The sequence below is a fragment of the Schistocerca piceifrons genome, chromosome 2 (genome assembly GCF_021461385.2).
Source record: "Schistocerca piceifrons isolate TAMUIC-IGC-003096 chromosome 2, iqSchPice1.1, whole genome shotgun sequence".
Classification (NCBI taxonomy): domain Eukaryota; kingdom Metazoa; phylum Arthropoda; class Insecta; order Orthoptera; family Acrididae; genus Schistocerca; species Schistocerca piceifrons.
In genome coordinates, this window is record NC_060139.1 from 577,815,948 (window position 1) to 577,837,094 (window position 21,147).

The 21,147-nt window shown below is 37.8% G+C and overlaps 1 protein-coding gene across 1 annotated transcript in view; it reads left to right on the forward strand.

The window, feature by feature from the left end:
• Positions 1-21,147, forward strand: part of LOC124777773 (cytoplasmic dynein 2 heavy chain 1) — an 829,086-nt gene that overhangs the window by 538,161 nt on the left and 269,778 nt on the right. The window contains exons 44-46 of the mRNA XM_047253283.1: positions 167-301; positions 4,507-4,739; positions 10,816-10,929. Coding sequence (XP_047109239.1) covers positions 167-301; positions 4,507-4,739; positions 10,816-10,929 — 482 coding nt within the window. The remainder of the gene's footprint in view (positions 1-166; positions 302-4,506; positions 4,740-10,815; positions 10,930-21,147) is intronic.

Here is a 21,147-nt window from a genome sequence, read left to right on the forward strand (position 1 = left end):
ATGCACAGCCCCTATAAATGAATAGTAGTTCTGTATGTTAAATAAAGGCTGAGGAAGTGTATAGATGACCTTTTATGGGGATAATTACAGGCATTAATACAACAGTTACACGAATTTTATGAAATCAGATGTTACTGTTAACTGTGTATCTTGCATTTTTTTCCAGACACATTTTATGTAACTGCGGCATCTGTAAATATTGCGTCATCCATTTCATCAAAATCACATCTAGGAAAACCACTAGGAAAAATTGGAACAGAAGACTGGGCTGCGGTAGTTCAGAGTGGTATCAGCATTTTAGGTATGTACACTTTATTTATCATCCGATTATGTTTTCTTGGATGATACTGAAATGCTGAAATGTAAACAGGGACAAGAGGACTTCCAGGCATAATAGCAAAGGACATAATGCTTAACCTTAACCTTTTGGAAACTGAAAATAGTTTCTGCATGGGAAATTCAGTTTGTAGGGAAATGGGAATCGTAATGAAAAAGAGTATCGATATAGACAGAAGGAAATTCACCCCAAATCCTTTGAAAGGGCTGGCAGTCATAATTGGATCAGAATAATGAAGGCCTAACAGTTGAACATGAAAGGGAGCAATATAATCAGTTTACCATTACCCATGTTCACAATATGGCTGTGATAGCTACAATTATGTGATTCCATAGTACTTATATTTACATGCAGCCTTATTAATGTGCATTTTTGAGTTAGCTTTTTAATATTATAATACCCTTAGCACTTTTGTGCATACCTTAACTGCTAGTGTCTAGTATTGCATTGCTTAAATTAAACATTACATAGAGGGAAACAAAGAAAACAAATTGTAACCATTCAGTTTAGTTGTTAAAAAATGACATAATTTCTCCAGCCATATTCAGGTGTTGGTTTTATTGGCAACTAGTTTCGATGTTGTTACAACATAATCTTCAGGCCCTAAATAAAACATACCATACACAAACAACCAATGCAACTACAGTAATTTATGAGTTATTGTGCAAAACAATTCTATTATAACCATTTTACATAATGGATAATTTTAATGAAACTAATTAAATTTTTGGTCATTTCCGTTAAAATGCCATCACTCTGGACATTAGCCATTTACATGGTATCACTAAATACAAATGAAGCTGTATATGGACAATCGTTTTATTATTGGTTAATATCAAGTATTAAAAAATGGGAGTATAAAAGCTTAAGTGACAAGCCATTATTGTAATGGATAATAATATAGGCATGGAACATTGTAAATTATTATTAATTTTTTTTTAAATAATGAACTATAAAGAGGAGAACATATGTATTGCCAATCAGACATATGTTCGGTAAACTTAATTGTTTACTAGTAGTGAACGGTGGGCAAGGTAGGTTGTTTTGCATAATAACTCGTAAATCGCTGTTTTTGCATTCGTTGTTTATGTATGATATGTTGTATTTAGGGCCTGAAGATGATATTGTAACAACATTGAAACCAGTTGCCAATAAAACCAACACCTTAATGCAGCTGGAGGAATTATGTCATTTTTTAACACATATTATACCAGCTGATGTCCCAAGTCATCCATTTTAATTATGGATATACGAAGATTCAGTTTAGTTACCAGCTGCAAGTTCTATGGTCAAATGACTATGGTAACCAGCACATGAAATAGTAGCGGAATGTGACGACAGAGAAAAGAAATAAAAGACATGGCCATCCTCATTAAGTAATTGGATATTACTGTGACGGATGTTATGTAAACATGTAAACAAGTAAGCGGCAGTTACTTAGTTATTCCCATGTAAGTGTACATGCAAGTCCTGATTGCCTACTCTTGGTCTCCTGGTTCAGGTTTGACACTGACTTTTACTTTCGTTCGTTAGTTAAAAATGTTTCTACTGTGTTTTTCCCCCTAGTAAGAAACTGTTTATTAGTTCTGAAAGATAGTGTATATTCTTGGTTCATTAATTGGATAATGGAAAATCTTGGTTGGAATATAAATACTAGAAGGAGTAAAGGTAGCAAATATTTACACACTTGAATTGTAGGGCAATCAATGAAAGACTGAAAGCATTGCAAAGCTTTCAGATATGTCTTTCTTCTGAGCTTCTTGCGCACACAATACTCTTGATGGATTGCATTGTACATTGGCAGATGGCTAGGGGAGAGAAGCAGCAAGGGAACAGGATAGGAATGTGGCACAAGTGGGCTCACACCATGTAGGCACAGGGAATTGCATCACCATGAAGTAGATGAGTAGATTGGAAATGGGGGAAGATGGGAACAGGGGCGGGGGCTGAGAACTTGGAGGGAATAAGGGAGACAAGAAAATGGACAGACAGAGAGGGGGAAGAAGAAGATGGACACAGGGGGGGAAGGATATGGACAGGGAGAGGGGAGAGGAGGAGATTGATAGAGAGAGGGGAAGGAGTAGACGCACAGAGAGAGGAGGAAGAAGGAGATGGAAAAAGAGATGGAGAGGAGAAGATAGAATTAGAGGGGGAAGGGAGGAGATGAACGGAGGGGGAAGGAACATATGGACAGAGGGTGAATTTATAAATATTTAGGTTGAACAGAAAACCTCAAAAATGACTCACAAGATTTGGGGCTTGCAGTCAAGTTTCTAGCTGTCTTTGCTAGGTGTCAAGCACAAGCCATGTTTCCTCACTGTTTTGACCATAAACTGTGAGTGGCACAACTGTGAGTGGCACACACAATATGCTTAGCAGTTGTTTCATATTGCCAAGCTTTTTTCAAAAAAAAAAAAAAGTGCGTAAGTGCATGTTGAAGATATTTTTTGGGTTCCTTATCTCATTCGATAAGAATGGAACACTTACAGATTCGCTTTATTGTCCCTCTGTCTGTCTGTCTGTCTGTCCAACTATTAAAAACCATTTCTCTCAGGAATGTTGAAATCTATGCCACACACTAAAGTGTATGGTCCCTCAGTGATGTAAAAAATTAAAGTTTCTAAGTCAGGGCAGTTAAAAGATACAGCCATTTATGTCACATATTTTGATATAACCTCACTCACCAAAACCTGTAGGGGACTCCCCTTGGCCTAGTATCATGAAACTAGGCAAGAAAAAAAAATGTTTCACAATAGAAGTAAAACAAAAAATCTGAAAGGTGTTAATTTGTAATTATACAACATGAAAAAAATTGTTTTTCATTATTTATCTGACTGTTTGTCTATCAGTATGAAGACCCATATTCTTCACGCATGGGTAGACATTTAAAGTCGAAATTTATATCACATGCTATTGTCTACAATCCCTTGGCAGTGTAAAAAGTTAAGCTTCTAAGTCAATGCAGTCAAAAGATATGGTCATTAATATCACATATTTTGATACCTGCAGCTCCCTTCTTAAACTCTGTAAGGTACTTGCCATTGACCTTGAACCATGATTTTTGGCAGGAAGCTAGGTTTCATAGTACAAGTAAATGAAGGGAAAAAACCAGGATATTGTTAATTTGTAATTATATCAAACTAAGGAAACTGTCCTTTTGTCATTTGTTATCTAACTTCAAACTTAAAATTACTGATCAAACCAGCCTTGCACATTTACTGTGATATGCATGAGGAAAAATACACAAATATTTGCTGCGGACAATGCCAACACAATTTAATGAATAATGACACCTAAAATATGTTCTTACCTATCAAATACCTTTATTTTTCTGTGACTAACCATGATATGACTTTTGCAGCTCATTGTAGAACCACCAACATGCTTTAAACATGATAAAAAATAAACCTGAACTGTACAATCGCTATAGGCAGGACTGTAGTAGTAGACTCTCCATGTTTATATTAATCAGTAGTTCAGGAACTGCGCTCTGTGACTTCTTCCATGGTTTCACCAGGTATAGCAAATCTTAAGAAATAGCAATACTATTGTATGTATATCTTTATGTAGTTTACAAATGTTTGTATTGACACTGTATATTCTAACTTCACATTAAGGTCAACAGTCACTTCATGGCAATGGTTTTCTTATGAAAGGTAACATGCATCTGTAATGCCCTTCCCATCTCTACCAGTAAATCTAGTTTTTCTTTCACAAAATGTTTAGAATTTGAAGTTTTCTGATGATAACTGTATATTTTCTTGTTACTTTATACAGCAGTTTGAGATATCCTAAGTCAGTTTGTGTTCAGTACCATTGCACTGACTGAGTTTTAGCAGCCCATAAAGGTTGAAAGATTCATTAAGTTAGAATTTGATCAGCAGTGTGGCCCTCATGTGTGTAAGACTTCTAGACTTAAATATCGATATATATGTTCATTACTGTTCTAGCATCTAATTTACCTCTGGAAATTCACAACCTAATATTATCATGAAAATATTTTATAATTAGTGGCAAGAATAAAAATGATGAAAATCTGTGTAGCAGTTGTAACTGCAGCACATATTCTGTTGTTATGGTATTATTGTTGGTGTCAGTAAGACCTTTGAATATCTGCTTGATAAATAAGCAAACTTTAAATTTTGCTGTCTTATTTTTGCGATGAACAGGGCGTGAAGGCCATAACTTAAATTTGCTGATATTGCCAGAGGTGCTGCAAACCATAGCAAGTTCTGATCGTATTTTGTCAGCTCCCTGTGGTTCACTTGTTCTGGCTGGTCAAGCAGGAATTGGCCGAAGAGCTACCATTCAAATTTTGTCTGCACTGCATGGTGTTAAATTAATAATACCTAATATGACAAAGCAGTATGACCACAAAAACTTTTGTAATGATTTGAAGGAGGTATGTGTTATCTTTTTAAGATATTTGTTAACTGCATGTCAGAATATCAACAATGTAGGTAAAGATAGATTGCTATTTACCGTAAAGATGACATGTTAAGGTGCAGACAGGTGACATTTTACTCATAAGCTTTCAGCCATAGCCTTCATCACAAAAAGAAAGAGAAACACACACCATTCATTCACATAAGCAAGCATGCCTCATGCACACATGACTGCCAACACTGACAGCTTGGATCAGAATGCTGGTCTGAGCTGCCGGAGTTGGCAGTTGTGTGTGTGAGGTGTGCTTGATAGGGTGAATGAATGGTGTGTTTTTCTATTTCTTTTTGTGATGAAGGATATGGCTGAATTGATAAATGGGTGTTATTATTTGCAAGTAGCTTCCTTAATAAACATTTCTATTGGAAATATATATGAGAGTCTGTGATAACTGTTGTATGTAAGAGTAAACTTTTAAATCTTTCTGGGCTCGTATATAGGAGGATCTGCTGTAAACACATTATAATATACCGATGCAGTTGCTCCTGAAGTTTTGTCCATATGATAGAATACATGAGGAGACTTTTTTCTGCATCAGTTTAACATCTCACTACCAGTTGAAACAAACACATATAGGAAAATCCAACACTGTTTGGCAGATTCAGTGTGAGTTCTTTTTATGAAAACTTGCACCTCTTCATCAGAAACAGGTTATATCCCATTAATACAATTTGCTTTCTTTGATTCACTAATGTTTTGTGAAATAAGGAATGTTTTTCTTCTTCTTTCAAGTAAATGCATTATAATAAATTTGCATTGTACACTAGTGAAACGTAGAAATATTTTATGGTAATCAGCTTTCATCACACTCTAGACACCATTTTACATACTTATGAATTTTAGCTCCTGTTAAACATCATATATATTCTGTAATGAAGACTATTGTAAACATCTGATCACATTTTAAAAGGATTTATCACTTTTCTGATTACAAAACCAGGCAAAAAAGTAACAATCTCTGCTGTTGGTTATTTAGTTATACTTAATCACAAATACACTGCTGTGCAATGTGTAAGGATGAATGCACCTTTCAAATGATGTGTCACTGCCAAGTAGCATAGTTTGATGATATGTGGACCATAGAGAACTACTACAGTATAGTACAGAAGGTAACTGATATAAATATGCAGTGAGGCAAACAGAAATGACACTTTTATTCAAAGGCAATAATTACACTTATGTCACCATGATTTATAATGGGCCCCTGGATGTTAGAAAAGGTGGGACATGGTTGTTAATATTGTGTGTGATTAACATGGACAGCAATGCATACTTTGCAACACGCTCCCTTGCTGGCCATGATGTTGGCAAGAAGTTCCCATGATGGGGCATTCCATTCTTCCACCAGTGCAGTTGACAAGTGCTGGATGATCCTTGGCACATGTGAGTGTAATGAAATATGTCTCCCCAATGCATTCCACATGTGCTCAATGGGATTTAACATGGAGCAGCGGGCTGATTAGTCTATTCATCAAATATTCTTTCATTCCAGACAATGGAAAATCCAGGATGGAATGTAACAATACAAGAGAAGGAAAGTTGCTACTCACCATATAGCGGAGATGCTGATAGGCACAAGAAAAATATTCACAAAATCATAGCTTTCGGCCATTAAGGCCTTTGTCAGCAGTAGACACACACACACACACACACACACACACACACACACACACACACACACACACGCACACTCACGCAAGCGCAACTTGCACACACATCTGCAGTCTCAGAGAGTGTAGTTTCAGCTCTCTGAGACTGCAGACATGTGTGCAAGTTGCGCTTGCATGAGTGTATTTGTGCATGCGTGTGTCTACTGCTGCAAAAAGCCTTAATGGCCGAAAGCTATGATTGTCTAAATCTCTTTATTGTGCCTATTGTGACTCAGCATCCTTTCATTCCATTCATTGATGCCTGAGTTGTTCAATATGGTTGTGTATTGTCACCAATAAAAATGAAGTCAGCATTGAATATACCCACGATAGGATGCATATGGGTAAGAGGCATAGTGCCACAATAATATTGACCAATGAGTGTATCCTGTCCAAACATTTGCAGTTAATATATGAAGATAGTAACTGTTCTTGAAAGAACAGATACCATTGATGACTGTGCAGCTTCTCTAGAATAAATGATTTATTCTAGAGAAGCTGCATGGTCATCAATGGTATCTGTTCTTTAGAGAACAGTTACTATCTCCATATATATAGTTAAAGGCTACCCAGCCATTGACCTTCGTCTGTGCAAATACTCAGAGGTTGCCCGAACTCTTACGGGAATCATCACCTTAGTGTGCGCAAGTAATGAGTAGATGGGCAAATATCTATTAGGTACATTACGTATATAGATTGTGGACAGTTGGGAATGTGGGTCTCACTGGAAGCATGCAAGGGATAAGTCCCTGCAGTCGCGCTATTCATCTGTGTCCTCGGTGGCTCAGATGGATAGAGCATCTGCCATGTAAGCAGGAGATCCCAGGTTCCAAGTCCCGGTCGGGGCACACATTTTCAGCTGTCCCCATTGAGGTATATCAACAACACCTGTCGGCAGCTGAGGGTTTGAATTAATTTTCATTTGGAGTTAAGTTTATTTGAGTAACAATGTCATTTCTCTTCATCCCATTGTGTATTTCTTTCAGTTACCTTGGGTACTGTATTGTAGCAGTTCTTTGTATGTATGGTACAAGTTTCACTGAGCTATGTTACTTGGCTGTGACACATCACACTTAAGGTTTGCCCATCAGTGTAGTTCTGATGGAATGAACATGTAAACAAAACCTGACAACTTTGTTTTATTTGTTAATCTAAATATATTCTCACTACAGCAAACAACAGGAAACATGTTTCTGCTTAACACAGTTTATATCACTCTTTTGACACAGTTAGGTCCCTCTCTACTCTAACGGTAAAGTCACATGTTAATAAAAAAACTTAACATTCTTTGAGTGATGCAGTCACATTCGTTCACCAATGAATTGCTTGTACTTATTATTCCCATCATGAAAGAATTCTTAGGTGGTGTCAAAAGAATTATACTGGGTGTTTCTTCTAAGAGTCATTAGGCACACTTTCTCTGGTGTTTCAGCAGATATTTGCACTTTTGTTTCTGCGACATGTAGCTAGTGTCAACTGAAACAAATACTGCTCATCGTGTCTTTCATGTGATGTCCAGCATTGATGGAATGATGCAGTTTGTTTCCTGTTTCAAACAAAATAATTTTTGAATTGGAGTTCTACATGCCCATTCAATAGAACACTACTAGTTTAGTTTACTATGATATTAATTTTACAACAGGAACAGTAAAAACATAGAGTAACTAGTAATCTAGCAGTGACTGAACAGCATGGTTCCACATAGCAGTAGCAGTTAGTGCTGACCAGGATTGTGCTGTCATTGTTGGAGTACTCATTATTTCTCAGGTTTTACTTTCCCTGTTAATACATTTGGTATAACGAATATCACACTAGAATAATTTTGGACTGCTCTGTCAAATGGGAATGTAAAATTCCACTTTAAAAATAAGTTTGTTTGTAACGGGAAACAAACCAACATTTTCCATTAACACTGGGCATCACATGAAAGGTATAATGCCCAGCATTTGTTTGGGCTGACTTCAGCTACACAAAGCAGAAACAAAATTCCAAATATCTGCTGCAACACCAGAGAAAATATGCCTTATGACTCTTAGGAGAGACATCCTGTATATGCTTTTATATTAAAGATGAAAAAATGTTTTAAAATTTGTTAGAGGCATCTTAAAAATGTACTTTTGACTTCTAGAAACTATGCTTCAGTTTTAAAAACTGATCAAAATTGTAAAATTATTTTGATAACATTAACAACTACCTTCCTATATAGTTACAGCTCTTTTCCATATACCCCAAATTTACCCGTTCATATTTGTGCTTTTGTATTGTATAATAATTTTTACAACTATAAATTGAAATATAATGCTGATCATTTATGCTATCCACACTGTAGTAAAAGACATAATTTATTTTTGTGAGTTTTCTGGTCCTCTTTGCAAAGTTCACAGCATTATTTTCAGTTCATCCATGAATATTTTTATCTTACTTGTAACAGATATGAAACAGCAAGCATCCAACATTCAGCCAAGAAAAACTTTGGCACACTGCTATCTGCTAAGAGATATGATGTCATGCAGTTTAAAGTAAACACTGAGCTTTGTACTAAGGGGCATGTTCTTCATCTGCAGGGATGAACGTGCCCTTATACACAGTTTGACAGTGAATTTTAAAAAAAGATTATACCTTATACAAAAGTTAATCCAGTTGTTTCAGCAAAGTTGATTTTAACATGGCTGTTGTCATGAGCCAGCCCACCTGAAATGGGACAGACTGTGCTAGTGGTAGGATTGAATCTGGTCCTACTGTGCACAATGACAGTTCTGTCATCTTGAAACTCCGTGACTACATGTTAACAGTATGGAGTCAGAACCAAGCCATGCAGTTTTTATCTCTTCAGAAATTCTACAGTTAATCTTAAGTCCGTTTTATTTACTTTTTTATGCTGAAAACTGTACCATATATATGTTTTGCTGCAACAGTGTCACTGCTTTCAATACTGGGATGACCGTAAAAGCAGCTGATCATCTGTATGAACATCGGCTACCATTATGTGGTTAAAGGGAAACGCCCTAGTTTGCAGAAAATACTTCTCATCACACTGCAGCCATCTTCTTCTCTTGTTGGTATTTATTTGTTTTTGCTGTCTTCATTCGACAAAAGTTACTGACTGCCTGGAAAAGGAAGATGATGCATAACCATATACACAGTTGATTCTGTGGTGATACAACATACCTACAATCTGCATTGTTATTTCTATGCTGCATCAACTTAATGACATTCATAGATACGCAACAAATATCCTTTAGTTTTATACCAAATCTCTACAATTTATTTTTCTACTGCCTGGAATTTAATCTGTAGTTCTTGCTGCTTTAAGCATTGCAATTTCTGGAATTAACTTGGCTATACAAGTGTAAAAGAGGCAGCAGAAACATGTTATATTGCCATAATGTTTATAAATTTTAAACATGAAAATTTATAACTTTGTGATGTGCTTCAATTGACTGATCCAGACCAAAAATTTTAACGCAAGAAGTCGTTATCATTGCAGTAATATAGAAATCATACTAAACATGCATAGCTTTGAATAATAAATACCCCAGTGTCCTAGAGTGTGAGGTATTTTCTGACATTCAAATAAAACTATATACATATGGCTTCAGTTTGTATTTGAAGTTTAATAAGGATTTCGAAAATTTTCTGAATGCAAGATGTACAGAAGTTGTCCAAAAAACAGTCAAACCACCAGTGACTCAGTGGGCTCAAGTGCCCATGTATTCATATATTCCAGTAATCATATTGTTGAATTTACAGTTTTTAAGAAGTTACAATTAAAGAACTTGACATCATACGGATTGCATTGGGATTTGGTGTCAAAATGTCCAGTTTACATAAACTGATAACTGAGAATAGTAAAATAATAAAACTTTTGATATTTACTTCTGAAAAATAGCAATCAATGTTCATGGCTACAACAACATTAAAATATTTTGTCTTAATTACTTATGTAATTACTGGATGACACATTTTAATAATATCTGAATTACAGTTTATCATTAAATAGCTATGTTTAGTGTAAAAGTGTAAAAGGCAATGTCTAAAGTTATACTTTAAACAGTATATACTAGTCTGGATACAATTCATTTGACCTTACTTTTTTACATATATGATTAAATATCATGTGAATTGCAACGAGATGTGACATTTTCACAAGTAACCACCACATGTAATTGGACAAAAACATAACAAGGGATGGATCATTTTTTATTGTAACTGTGGCATCGGTCACTTCATTATGATTTCTCTTAGTCTTCTGCATTAGTGTTTATAGGAGAAAACTTCAGTTTGAGTGTAGTATTTTAATTCCAGAAATTGTAGTTTTACATAGACAATATTGGAAAAATACATATCATAAATGTTTTAGAGAGGTAACTGTTAATAATGTTGCAGGTAATGCATATGGCTGGTGTGAGTGGTGAACAGGTGTTCCTATTACTTGAAGATTGCCATATACAGATGACAGCTCTACTCAATATGGTCAATACACTACTTCTTTCAGGAGAGGTGCTGTCACATATTTATATACTTTTTATGTAGTGTACATTGTATGACTTATATTTGTACACAGCATTCAAATAACTATAATACATACCCTGCAGTAAATTAATTTTATACATTTTTTCATAACAAGAGACTCCTTCTCAAAACCTAACACACTGATAGATAGATTTTTATCAACTGTGAAGTGTTGTATTAAACTGCTGAAGAACAACTTAACAAAAAAATTTCTTGAAGTAAGCTTCCGTGCCTTATAAAAGTGTCAAGAAAAATGTCTGTCATTGGACCAGTAACTAAAGTTTGTTGCTATTCAGAATGATCCTCAATAATATAAGTTCACATTTACAGTTATTGTAGTTTGCATCACATTGGATGGGAGTCCACTTTTCAGCCATTCTGGGCATCTCCTTTTTTTAACTGCTGGCATCCTGTGAGGTTCATTTTCTTTTTGTATACCTAGGTGTGAGTCATCACTAGTTGGTGATAACTGTTCTTTGCAAGGTGGCACTGTTCTCATACTTTGTAGCAATACAGTTTCATTCGAGAGGGACTGAATCATTCATTGCTACTGAACTGTCATTGATACTTTTTGGTAGTGGTATAGCTGTAAAAGTGTATCAGTTAATGAGCTAGTGTAAATAAATACCACATTACACCAATAAATGTAAAGTGCTTCACAAGCAGGAGAGGGGGGGGGGGGGGGGGGATTATTTACCACATTTATAAAATATGGAAATGGAAGCTTTCTTAGTGAACTTCGCTGATAAAATCTTCCTGGGATACCAGCCAAGTGGCAGTGTTATATTGTGGCAAAGTTTCAACAAATTTCCTGCTTGTCATCTTCAGGTAAAGTGTTGAGTTCCTGTGCTGTTTAGGCATCAAGTCCTGGTGTTGTCTGTCCATTCTGAACATTGCTTCCACCACCAAGACTGGACCATTCTTGATGGATTTTTGCTGTCACCAAATCCTGTGCATATCTTAGTTGAAATTCATCGTCCAAATACATTTCCACTGCCACTTTGAGTAGAAAGTTTCATGAACTGTTGTTGCAGCATAGCATCTTTACTTGTCCAAAACCAAAATTGTGCAATGTGTCGATGATGTGCTCTGCTACTTCATCTGACTGATGTACTGGATACCACATTCATCTGTGATACTGCACATGCCGTCTGTCCATAATCTGATATCTTGAGAAGATTCCAACCTTGTTGGTAACCTTCTTAAATGTGGATCTGAAAGGGGGCTCCCATTCCTGACATTTTGAACACACATGAAGGATCTCAAACTGGCTGTGGTGTCACTAGGAGAGATGTACAGTGGAGTGCAAATGGAAGTGTCACAACTGTAGAAATGCTAGGAACACTTCGTTTCATAGCAGCTGGCAAACTCCCAAATCACAAGACGTCTACAGCATGAAGGGAGATTTGACAAGGATGTTTTAAGTTGCTCTGTGTCTAAGTTGTATGTTAATGGCGAGTATCTGGCATTACCTAAAACTTTTAGAATGTTGCATAAGTGCAGAAGGAAACTGACCTTAAGGGTAGTGCATCATGAATGACAAGATTCTTGGATGATATTGATTTTGACTACATGAAATGTAATGACGGAAGAAAATTTTCAGTGTAATGAAGGAGCTAGTTGAAGTGCAAACCGCATCCCCCCCCCCCCACTCCCTGCCTCGCCAAAAAATATTGTAATAAGATGTGGTTCAGACATGTATTACCTTGATGAAATATGGGTGAATCAGAATCATTCTAGAAAAACCTTATGATGAGAGATTTCCCCCACCCCCTGGAACAAATTTGTATTTAGAAGTAAGAAAAAATACAATACCTACCATTTATAAATGAGTGATTTTAATGCCAAGAAATGGTCCACTGAATAGAAATTCTTAGAAATATTGTTCATAGTTAGTCATTTTGATTTACACAATGCCAGCCAGATATCATTCAACTGTTACAGTGTGGCGGAAACGCCAAACAAGCTTATATTATGTATGATCTGCCTTAAAAATAAAAAAAAATAAAGATGATTGCACTATAGGCCAGGCACATGCCAAACTCCTGCAGTTAATTAATTTAAACAAATTACTAGTGAAAACATACAAATTTGACCTAGTTTTATGTGAATGTTGCCACACAATTTTGCTTTTGACAGCATAACACCTCTAATACAATCGGTTTAAGTTAATTTGGGCACTGGTTAAACAGTTATGTAGCTGAAAGATGGGGTGGAGAGGGTGCGGGGGGGGGGGGGGGGGGGGGTTACGAAGATAGCAGACATTGAATTGCTTGTGTGTGATGATGGAACAAACAATATCTCCCCTTCAGCATTGGAAGATTGTGCGACATTTTAAAAGGGTTCAGGTATACTTTGAGAAGTGGTTGATGCTGGATATTAGCCGTGAATCAATCTTCATAAATTTCCGATCAGTCTGTTTGGATACAGACTCAGACAGCAGTGACAATGGTACTATGATGTAAACTTGGGCAAAAGTAAGGTGATAATAGTCCTTTGCTTTAAAACCTCAGGATTTAAAAGAATTTTGTTTTGATGTGTGTCAAAATATGTATTGCATAAATAGTATATAAAAAACTGGTAGCAATTATTTATTAGTAATTTGTATCCTAAGATGGTTGCTCTGTTGTGAGTGACATATCTATAATAAAACACATTTTCCAAGGAGAAACAGTTACTTGGTCGGCTAGTTAGTTTATTTGGAATATGAAGCTTTTCTCGTTGTGTACAACACCTGAATTACTTGAGGCAGAGCTGCCAGGTAAATGATTGAAAACCACCAATATTTTGATAGGCAGCTCTTCTACCTACCATTACCATTTTCAAGGAAAAAACTGGAAAATCCTTTGAAACTGACCCAGGGACAGAAAAGGGGGGGGGGGGGGGGGGGGAAGGTTAACCTGTCAAAATACTGTCACAGCCCCCGAAGTTATTTGAAGAAGTTGCTTAATTATTTACATGTTCCATGAATCATAAGGCATTTTCTCAGTAAAAAATATATCAGCATGTTGATCAGTTGCATAATTGCCTTTTTCATTAATTAAATTAATTCATCACATTTAATTAATTAAATTAGATGATTTTAGAATGTGTTTGAAGTTAATTTTATCATGTATTAAATTCTTCACATAATTGGGTAAATTAGCAAATATCTTTTGTGTGTGAATACCTCACATATTTGAGCACCACACCAATGTTGAGTAAGGGACAGTATAGATAATTTCACTGCTACATTTGTATTGATGAATATTATGTCAGTTTCACATTGTCACTGATTGTTGACAGCAAACTTCATACTGTGAGGCTGTTTTTAGTATGCCCAATTGTTTCATGAATGTTCTTCAAGAGGTTACCATGTCCACTTTAATACATGCTTCTGTGTGACAAACAATTTCTTACTCTATGAATATTGACACAGAATGTGACATCAAAAGAAATTAATGAATAGAAAATTGTCTCCTTGACATTTTCACCCCAAAGGTTGCTATTATGTATAACAGGAAAGTTTGCTTAACTTGGGTGGTTAACACAATCATCAGCATGTGAGTTCCAATACACTTTCAAGGCATGAAGTATGATTTTTCTCAAGCAGTAGATTGTTTCACAGCAAACTGATCAAAGTCATTCACAGAATTCATTACGTTCTCCATAAATCTGGGTGGGTAATATGAATCTGTACATGGAGGAAGCAGTAAAGGAAGCCAAAGAAAAATTTGTGGTAGGAATTACAGTTCAGGGAGAAGAAATGAAAATTCTGATGTTTGCTGATGACATTGTAATTGTGTAAGAGACAGCAAAGGACTTGCAAGTGCAGTGGACCAGAATGGACAGTGTCTTGAAATGAGTATATTAGTGTAACATTAAAGCAAAACAGGGGTAACGGAATGTTGTCAAATTAAATCAGGTGATTCTTACGGAATGAAATTAGGAAATGGGTCACTAAAAGTAGTAGATGAGTTTCACTATTTGGGCATTAAAGTAATTTATGACATCCGACGTAGAGAGGACATAAAATGCAGATTGGCAATGGCAAGAAAAGCATTTCTGAAGAAGAAGCTAAATTAGTTAACAGTAAATATATATTACATTTTTCTGGACTGTAGCTTGGTACGAAACTGGACAATAAGCAGTTCATGCAAGAAGATGGTAGAAACTTTTGAAATGTGGTGCTGTAAAACAATGCTGAATATTAGGTGCAGGGGGGGGGGGGGGTCACAAAACTAATGAGGTTCTGAATAGAATTGGAGGGAAAAGATATTTGTGGTATAACTTGACTAAAAGATGGGACCAGTTGACAAAACACATTCTGAGACATCAAGAGATCACCAAATTAAGAGTTGGTGGGAAAGAAAGGCAGGGAGGAGGGGGGGGGGGGGGGGGGAGAAGGATTACAGAGGAAGAAAAAGAGATGGGTTGCTGTAATTATTCAGAGATCAAGATGCTTGCACAGGATCAAGGAGCATGGAAAGCTGCATCAAACCAGTCTTTGGACTGAATACCACAACAATAACAACAGTACAACATCTGCAGCAACACAGTATAACAGTGTGGGGTGTGATCCCCTCTCTCTTCTGCAATTAATAAGCAAACGTGATCTCCTCTGCCCTTCCCTATCATCTCCCTGTCTATAGAGAGCTGCCTTCTGAGGTGATGCCCAATATAATACACGTTTGATAGTTATTAATACTCATAGATTTTTTCTCAATAAGTATAATTTTCATTCCACTTAACTGTGTTCATGAACTGTTGATGACTGTGGTTCACAGAACCACACTTATACTGTAGAATTTTTTGACCAAGTTGGACCGATCTATTGGTAACTTTTTCCCAAACAAGTTGTTGATCTTATGGTCTTTTGTCCAAAGACTGGTGTGATGTTGCTCTCCATGCTGCTATACCCTCTGCAAGCCTCTTCATATCTGGATAACTATGCCAACTTACATCCTTCTGAATCTTCTTACTGTATTCATTTCTTGGTCTCCTTCTACAACCCCCCCTCCCCCTCCCCTCCCCCCACAACATCTCTCCGATACTAAACTGTGGTCCCTTGATGTCTCAGAATATGTCCTATCAATCGATCCCTTCTTCTAGTCAATTTGTGGCACAATTTTCTTTTCTCCTCAATTCTGTTCAGTTCCTCCTCATTAGTTAAGTGAACTTCCCACCTAATTTTCAGCGTTCTTCTGTACCACCAAAATTAAAAAGCATTTATTTTGTTCTTGTCTGAAATGCTTATTATCCATATTTCACTTCCTTTCCAGAGTACACTCAAGACTTTCTAATGTCTAAATTTATACTCACTGTTAACAAATTTCAACTCTTCTTTAAAAATGCTTTTCTTGCCATTGTCAGTCTACACTTTCTGTCCCTTCTACTTCAGTCATCATCCATTATTTCACTACCCAATTAGCAAAACTCATCTACTACTTTTAGTGTCTCATTTCCTAATCCAATTACCTCACCATCATGTGATTGAATTCGGATGCATTCCATCACACTTGCATTTCTTTTTTAATGTTCATCTTATAGCCTTCTTTCAAGACATTCCATTCTGTTCAGCTATGCTTCCAACTTTTTTGCTGTCTCTAATGGTATTATGATGTCACTGGAAAATATCAGAGCATACTTATTCAGATATGAAGAGGCTTTCAGAAGGTATAGCAGCATGGAGAGCAACATCACACCAGATAAGATCAACTATAAGATCAACAACTTGTTTGGGAAAAAGTTACCAACAGAATTTTCATTCCACTTAACTATGTTCCTGAACTGTTGATGATTGTGGTTCACAGAAGCACACTTATATTGTACAATTTTTTAATTCCAAATTTTTCTTTGGTTTCCTTTACTGCTTCCTCAATGTGGATACTGAATAACAACAGAGTAGGCTACAACCCTGCCTCACTCCTTCTCAGTCACTACTTCCCTTTTATGGCCTTTGACTCTTATGACTGCCGTTTGGTTTCTGTACAAGTTGTATATAACTTTTTGCTCCCTGTATTTTACCACTTCTACAATTTAAATCTGAAATATTGTATTCCAGTGAACATTGTTGGAAGCTTTCTCTAAGCCTACAGAAGCTATATACATAGGGTTCCCTTTCTTTAAACTGTTTTTTAAGATCTGTTGTAGGGTCATTACTACCTTGCATGTTCTTACATTTTCACAGAACCCAAACTCATCTTCCCTGAGGGTCGTTTCTATTAGTTCTATTCATCTGTAAATGATTTGTGTCAGCATTTTGCAATCATGACTTATTAAACTGACAGTTTGCTAATATTCACTCCTGTCAGCACCTGCCTGTTTTTGAAATTGGAATTGTTATACCAGTACCCAGTTTTTAGCTAATATAATGTGATGTAATGAGAAAGCTGCTGTAAAGCATTGCATTAACAGCTGTGGGTTGGTAGCCACAAATGTGGCGATATGTGGGTCAGAATACACGTAAGGGGGATTGTGAGACAGGGCTAGCCGTACTCAGTGGAAAACTGCATCACACAGCGATAATGAACATAGAAGGTGGGCTGATGTCACTGCACCAAGTCAAGTCTCTTGTTATGGGCAATGTGACTAGGGGCCAGGTTTTAGCCCCAGAGAGATATAAGTGTCTGGATTTTTAGGCAGAAGGGATTCTCTCATAGTCAGCCTCCAGCAGCATCATCACGGTGCCAAGGGCCTTGCCACCCATTGAGATTACTGGACATCACCAGCACCAGCCTTGGGGACACCAGCACTAAGCTCAATATGGGGCCTTGCCAATCTGCCGTCCATGCCTACTGCCACCAGCACTGAGTTCCTAGTGGGACTTAGTGCCTCAGCACCACCCACTGTCCGACTCCTGCCAGAGGGTAACAAATTGAAGACCCTGCACAGCTGTCTCCAAGCGCTGCCTTGATAAACACGTGTGGAGCAAGGGTTTGCCATGGTTCCAAGCTGTGCATGCCGTGGGTCTACCATCAGCACCACAGGGCACCTAAGCAGCACCAGGGTGAAAGCTAGTGCCCATATGTCAGCATCAGCCAGTTACAACAGATTGAGGTATTTTGTCTCGCTGAGCTGTGACATGGCATGCATTGAAATTTAATAATGGCACTCTTTACTGTCAACGGTGTCTGCGTACATTGTAATTTTCTAGAACATGCTGCCCCTTGTGCTGAATCTGTAACAGTGATTTGCTTTAAATGTAACCATTTTGGACACAGACCTAGACAATGTTGAGAGTTCAAGTGGCTTATGATAAGGCAGAAGTTGGTTGGTAACACAAGTAGCTGCAGAGTTTTCTGTCTGTGTTAGTGTTGCATTATTGTTTTTGTCTTATTTGTGATTTTTTTTCTGAGTTGTAATAATGAGTGTGGTGATGCAATGGCAACTCAGAGACACAAGGTGTCATCTGAGATGAGGCTGTAGAGTCATTAGTGAATCAGATCATCTCAGGATGTCTTAGCATTTGTAGAGGGGATCTCAAGTCATTGGATGATATAGAAGGTTGCTTGGATATAAAATATTATTGCAGATTAAAAGATTGCATTTAATGGAAGAGGTGAAGTTGTTCATATGGTATGCAGAAGTGTTATGCAGTGCAGAAACTTTCAAGTAGCTGAGACATGGGTTGGAGCAGTGATATAGGAAAAGAGACAGTGCATGATTTTTTTGTGAGCAATTGGGTATGGTGTCTAGAACGTGTGATGATGCATTAGAGGACTCTGTGGATAGAATTATGAAGCTGTATTATTCACCCTTTTGACTTATCACACAGTGAGGTTGTAGTGACTCACCGATCTTTCAAAGTGCTGCCGTGCAGTTACGCATGTCCTTTACATGCGGCGCTGTCTGCCAGCCATGCAGCAGCAGTGCCACCTAAGTGGCGAGCCAGCCAGCGGCCGCTAGACTCGGACTCAGTTCGGATTTGACTGTTAAAGTGTACACACGTCTTACTTTGTTTACTTGATCTGTGACTTACATGTATCGTGTTCTCCTTGAAATATATTTGTTCAACTTGAAGTTATAACATTTGGACTTGGCACAACGGGCAGATTGGTGCACGGGGCCCCAGCAGATGCGACCCCCACGTCTCCTGTCATTTCGACCCATTATCATCGGGGGGACACTGCCGTCCGTACGGGAAGCCTCCTCCTCGAGACCTTACGGCCAGTCAAACAACACCTATGGACGTTAGCAATCTACAGGCCACCTCCATCAAGACATGTGCAAAAAACTTCAAAGGGGGGAAAAGTGTTGTGACTCACCGATCTCTCAAAGTGATGCCGCGCAGTTACGTGCATCTTTTACATGCGGCGCTGTCTGCCAGCCATGCAGCAGCAGCGCCACCTAAGCGGCCAGCCAGCCAGCAGCTGCTAGACTCGGACTCATTTCGGATTTGACTGTTAAAGTGTACACACGTCTTACTTTGTTTACTTGATCTGTGACTTACATGTATCGTGTCGTCCTTGAAATATATTTGTTAAACTTGAAGTTATAACAGAGGTCTGAACATAGTGATCACATAGTAGAATGAACAATAAGTACTTGATGCTTTACTGTGTGGCTTAACACTAGAAATATCAAGGAGTGTATGCACTGGGGTGCCTAAAGATCTCCATGCAGTGGTTAGATTACCTGCTGGAGTACAAGGAAATCAATAGGTTGACATGGATAACGGACAGGAGATGTGTTTGCATCAAATGTTAATTACTTTACTTGTGGGCATATGGGGTGTATGCAGAGGTAATGCTACCATCCATGAAGGAATGTCACTTTACCATGGAAGAAGTCAATTCTTGACGTCATACCATTATTGAGGATGGCGTGAAAACTGATCCTAGATTAGTAAAAGAAGTACAGTATTTTGTGGAACCAGGAATAATCAAGAAGTTACAAACTTTTTTGGATCTCACAAATTATTGTAGGCAGTTTTGTGAGAACTGCAGATATAGCATGGTCATGTATAAAGCTGTTGAAAAAGGGTTTTTTGTTTGTATGATCAGAGGAATGGCAAGAAGTGTTTGTCGAAATGAAAAAGGTGTTAAAATAAAGTCTGGTTTTGATTTTTCCAGAGTTTCAGAAGGAGTTCATATTATCATGTGATGTGTTGAATTATGCTCTTGGTTTAAGTCAGGAGGTCAATGGTCAGGTATGTCCTGTTGCTTTTGCATTGAGACAGTTGAATGGAACAGAAGGGAATTACTCTACATTGGAGAGAGATGTGTAGCTTGATGCATGGAGTAACAGACTCCCAGTGTTACCTGTGTGATAAAAATTTCAAGGTAGTGGTGGACCATGCTGCTTTGAAGTGGTTACTAGATTTGAAGAACCCATCCAGTAGATTGAGAAGATGGGCAATAAAACTCAGTGAATTTTAGTGTGAAGTAATCTGCAAACCAGGGAAAAACATAGAAATGCAGATGGATTGAGCAGGAAGATATTGTTAATACAAGCACTAGGTCAAGACCTTAAGGGATGGCAGGCTGCAACAGCAATTAAATGTGCATTATGGATTTGTTGTGACAGTGCCACGACATTTAACAGTGCCGCCACGACAGTACGCGCAAATGGCGATAGAGGCGCTCCGCAACTCGGCTGAACGCGGGAGCACCACCTAGCTACGAACGGTGCTGGCCGCATGTCATGGCATGGCAGTCGAATGAGAGATTCTGAGTTGTTATCATGTAACCAGCTATTGTTCATAAGTGAGTGTGTTTGAATATCCACGCAATTATTGGTGATTAAAGGTTATAACACTTTTTGGCGACGAGGACGGGATATTTTCACTGCGTTGTGGATTTGTGTGTTCATGACGGGGCAGACATGGAACAGCTTATGCAAGCGCTCATTGAACAACAAACACAGCTGACGGCTGCTATTCAAGCACAACAAACACAGCTGACGGCTGCTATTCAGGCGTTGTCGACGTCACTTGCTCATCGTCTGTCTTCCTCTTCTCTGCCTCCATTCCCTCCTTACGACAAGGCCACTGAAGACTGGGAGGATTATGAGAAGCGTTTGCAGCAACACCTCTTGGCTTTCGGCGTTGTCGACGCTCCTATGTGTAAGTCGTTATTTCTATCTTGGATTTACCCATGGATCTATCAGCTGCTATCTCAGTTAGCCCCTCTGTGGGAACCTGCCTCCCTGTCCTTCCAAGAAATGTGTGACTTATTGTCTAACTATTACCGCAAAAACACCCACTCGTTGCCGCCCGTGTGGCGT